Raw genomic sequence first — 4,582 nt, 5'->3', positions numbered from 1 at the left:
CCCTGAACTCAATAATTCATCAAATGGTTGTTATAGCTTGTCTTCACCAGGATAACAGCCAGGAATAGGTGATTACATTTAGGTCAGGTAATTTTTCTCAACTTGGGCAAGTAAAGCATTGATTTAACTTCCTGTGAGTGTTTCTTTCTCAAGTAGAGCATTAGCTAATGCGTGGAGTTCGTTGCTGTGTGTAGTTAGAATTGTCTTCGCGTTATTATAAGACCTGTCCAAGATTTATCTCACCTCTTTTTTAGTTTCATTGCTCATAAACCTCCCACTATCATCGTGTTCATCAGCTACGAGCCCAACTACTTTGCTCATTCCATATTTTGTGACCATTGCTCTAGCTAAAGATGTTGCTTCTTGGAGATCTGAAGATGCGCAGGATGTAACTTCATTTTCTCCAAATATAAGTTCCTCCGCTGCTCGTCTACCCATGCAAACATCTAACTTAGCAAGCATTTGCTTGCGAGAAACACTAGCCTCATCTTTGTCGGGCAATTGTGCTACCATTCCTAGAGACATTCCTCGTGGAACTATTGTCACTTTGTGAACTGGATGAGCTCCGTCTGTGCGGATGGCTACTAGAGCATGACCACCTTCACGAAAAGCTGTTAATTTTCGAGTTTCGTCAGAAAGTACAGCTGATCTTCGTTCACTTCCCATTATAATCTTATCCTTTGCATATTTCAAGTCAGTCATGCTCACTGCATTAGCACCATCCTTTGCGGCTTTGAGGGCTGCAACGTTCACCATATTTGCAAGATCTGCACCTGAGAACCCTGGTGTACCTCTGGCAATGATACTTAGATCAACATCTTCTCCTTTGGGAACTTAACAAATGTCATGGTATTAGTTGGTGTACTAATGTGTCATGCATTTAAACACTAAACAGCAAAACAAACTGAAGGGGTTTGATTATCACTGTATCCTTGAAATTTATAAGTTTCCAAAGCAGTAGAAGATTTTTAAAGACAAGATTATTAACCTTTGACATGTGAGATTCCATAATATGTCTCCGTCCTTCAACATCTGGATTGGGTAAAACAACATTCCGATCGAAACGTCCAGGTCTTACAAGTGCTTTATCCAGAAACTCGAGGAAGTTGGTTGCAGCAATCACAATAATTCCATTATTTTGCTTAAAGCCATCAAGCTCGACAAGAAACTGATTCAAGGTCATGTTGGCGGATTTATTATCTCTGGGGTTACGGCACCCTCCAAATGAATCTATTTCATCAATGAAAATTATACAAGGAGAGCACTTCTTTGCTGCAGCAAATAGATCCCTAACTCTCCTTGCTCCTACACCGACCCACTGTTCATCAAATTCACTTCCGCTTTTGAAGAAGAATGGTACTCCAGCTTCTCCCGCAATGGCTCTTGCTAACATGGTTTTACCTGTCCCAGGTGGACCAACAAGCAAAACCCCCTTGGGGAGCTTAGCTCCTAGACTTGTGAACCGCTGAAACAATAAGAAGACAATGCTAAGAAAAATCAACACAATGTCTGGATAAACACTTTTGATTTACTGCGAAAAGCTTCAATACTGGATGCATGTTCACAAATCATAATTGGAGCGCAATTGTGAATACTGGGATCTAAATGACAAATATGAATTTACCTCAGGATTGCGAAGATATTGTGCAATTTCTTCCAGCTCGGCTTTGGCCTCATCAACACCCTGAACATCACTAAATTTTGTACTTGACTCCGTGCTAGGAATCGGTTCAACCACTTCTTGGTCATTACCTATAAATATTGTACTGTAATTCGTGCTAGGATTAGTTTTCACCACTTGATCACTAACTATGGTCCCGGAATTCGTGCTAGGAGCAGGTTTCACCACTTGATCACTAACTATGGTACCGGAATTCGTGCTAGAAGCAGGTTTTAGCACTTGATCACTAACTATTGTACCGGAATTCGTGCTAGGAGCAGGTTTCACCACTTGATCACTAACTATGGTACCGAACTTCGTGTTAGGAGCAGGTTTCACCACTTGATCACTGACTCTGGTACCGGACTTTGTGCTAGGAGCAGGTTTCACCACTTGATCACTATTTTTTTTTACCGGACTTCGTGCTAGGAGTAGGTCGATTACTTGATCCCACAGCTGAAAGAACAACAAATCAAAAGAAAGCTTCAGATTTTTTATGAACATCTTAAAAAGTACTTGTTTTCGTTCAGTTGTATTCTTTGTAAACTGTTAGAATATATCAAAAAGAAATTACCAGCTCCCAGACACAGGACGCCAACGAATCCTATAATAAAACCCACAGAAGCCCATTTTAACTTGTTTTTGATCGATTGCCCTCGTTCTTCTTCGACAATGGGAGCACTATCAGTTCCTTTCGTGGACTTCCCAACATTCTCCATCGAAGCATTGGACATACCTGAAAACATCCTTTTGTTAACACAATGAATCAAACATATTGTACTTCGTACATAATTAAGAACACTGAAATTACTGTTACCGGTAAACCACTAATACGCAACAACTAACAATTACCTCTTTGCAGTGTCTTGAGCAATTCACTTTCCTCAAGCCTATCAACTTTGACCAAGGCTTTCACATAATCAACCAGGGCTAATATGTTGGAATGTAGTGCAGGATGACTTTCAAATAATCTTATGACTCCTTCAGCATCATTTGTAACATCAGTTAGACATTCTGAATTACTTACTCGGGTAGAGTCGCCAATATTATCCGACTCAAACCTTTGCTCAAGATTTTGATGGATTATATTTTCTGCTGCATCATCAGGAATGCAAAGGGCAGTGGTGTAAAAGGTGATCAGCAGCAGCACCACCAACATAATATGCTTATTGACTATGTTCATTATTTTTACACCTGCTAAACCTAAAAACACAGAGATAATTACCTATTTCCAAATCTAACTATCTTTCCTAAGAAACTCTTTGAATGGTTTTTTTTTTTTTTTTCGACAATAAGTTTTGAAGGTTACGTATCATTAGAATTCATCTTCTCAAAGGAATAAATGTAATATTACTGTGTTCAGAACTGAAGCATAATTGTGATGATCCGTCTCTCTTTTATCTAGGTTTAGACGAGAGTTTTGGCCAACACCCCTTCGTTTATTTTCCTTCCTGTCTTCGGTACTGATCCAAGATCAGTCAAGTCAAAGCACCCAACAGAACTTTGTGTGTAAAATTAGTACCACAAGAAACTTTTCGCTGCATGCTTATGTCATTAATTCTTGTGACCCTAGTTCATTTCAAAATTATCATTCACGCCACTGCTCATCAATGGCGTAATATAATCAAAGATTTATCAGCATATTAATTAGAGTTAATTAGTGTTTGGGTCCTGTATTTTGGTATGATAGAGGATTTGGGTCCTAAATTTGTCTAATTTTGAGTTTGGGTCATTAAAAAACGGGTTACTAGTTCTTCTAAGTTTCTAGATCCCTCCAAAATCATGATAGGTTTTATATTTTATTTTCCCCTAGTATAACCCCTAATATATAATAGTGTTGTTTAATGATTTTGGAATTTTGAGTTTCTGTTTAGTGATTTGATGAAATCGATTACTTGTTTGTGTGTTGATTTAACAACATATGAGTTTTCAATTTTGGAGGTGCGATTTTAAGGTTGCAGAGGTTGCACAAAACGTTTTTAAGGACCCAAACTCAAAATTGGACAAATTTAGGACCCAAATCCTCTACCATACCAATATCTTGGACCCAAGCACTAATTAACTCTATTAATTATCTCAAGATATCAAAAAGAATAAAAATCTGAATTATTGGATGGATATTATTACATGAAACTAGTTGGAAGCCTAACAAGCTAAGCTAAAATTTAAATTGGTTATAAAAAATACGAGGCCTTGTATATAGTACATGCATTTATTCGTAGATATGTATTTATTATGCATATTGTATTCGGTCCGCGAGTTATAACCCCAAAGGTGTCACTATCCATATACAAAAACTCCAACAAAAGAAATTGTTCACAAAAACCCCATTTAATATAAACTGTCTATATTACCCTTCTAATTTAAATCACCCCAACAAAAACAAAAATCAACCACACTTTAATTCTTATTATATTGTCACCCCCAACAAGAAATAAACAACCACCAATAAGCACCGCCGCCACCGATAACCACCGCTACCACCTCCGACCACCGCCAACGCCACCTTCCGCCACCGCCGCCACCGACCATCGCCACCGTCCACCGTCGCCACCTCCGACCACCACCTCCGTCACCGCAACTGACCACCACCGCCGCCGCCGCCACCGACCACCACTGCTCCGCTGCCGCCGCCCGCTGCCGCCACCACCGACCACCACCGCCGCCACCACCGACCACCACCGCCGCCCGTCGCCGCCACTGACCACCACCCCGCCACTGACCACCGCCGCCACCACCGACCACCACCACCGCCAGCACCGACCACCATCGCCGCCACCGACCACCACCACCCTCCGCCACCGACCACCACCGCTCCGTCGCTTCGTCGCCTCCCGCCGCCACCACCGATACTGCGCAATTGCACCACCACTGCCATCCACCCTACCATCCAGCATCACCATTGTCGACCACCACCGCCAC

The 4,582-nt window shown here is 41.2% G+C and overlaps 1 protein-coding gene across 1 annotated transcript; it reads right to left on the bottom strand.

The window, feature by feature from the left end:
• Positions 1-880: 880 nt before the first annotated feature.
• LOC113352897 (ATP-dependent zinc metalloprotease FTSH 5, mitochondrial-like) lies at positions 881-2,843 on the bottom strand. Its single transcript, XM_026596650.1, has 4 exons — positions 2,513-2,843; positions 2,281-2,396; positions 1,625-2,116; positions 881-1,465 (listed from the first exon to the last, which is right to left on the bottom strand). Exons 1-4 carry the CDS (start codon positions 2,841-2,843, stop codon positions 881-883), a joined length of 1,524 nt encoding a protein of 507 aa, XP_026452435.1.
• Positions 2,844-4,582: the final 1,739 nt, after the last annotated feature.

Source organism: Papaver somniferum, chromosome 2 (genome assembly GCF_003573695.1).
Source record: "Papaver somniferum cultivar HN1 chromosome 2, ASM357369v1, whole genome shotgun sequence".
Lineage (NCBI taxonomy): Eukaryota > Viridiplantae > Streptophyta > Magnoliopsida > Ranunculales > Papaveraceae > Papaver > Papaver somniferum.
This window is presented reverse-complemented; position numbering and strand designations above follow the sequence as displayed.

What these genes read in the sequence shown, in the direction of transcription:
- LOC113352897 (XM_026596650.1), bottom strand. Translation starts at nt 2,843, where the DNA reads ATGAACATAGTCAATAAGCATATTATGTTGGTGGTGCTGCTGCTGATC. An exon ending in GCTCAAGACACTGCAAAGAG is followed by an intron (nt 2,397 to 2,512) that starts GTAATTGTTAGT and finishes GGATGTTTTCAG; the next exon opens with GTATGTCCAATGCTTCGATG. An exon ending in ACAAGTTAAAATGGGCTTCT is followed by an intron (nt 2,117 to 2,280) that starts GTGGGTTTTATT and finishes TTGTTCTTTCAG; the next exon opens with CTGTGGGATCAAGTAATCGA.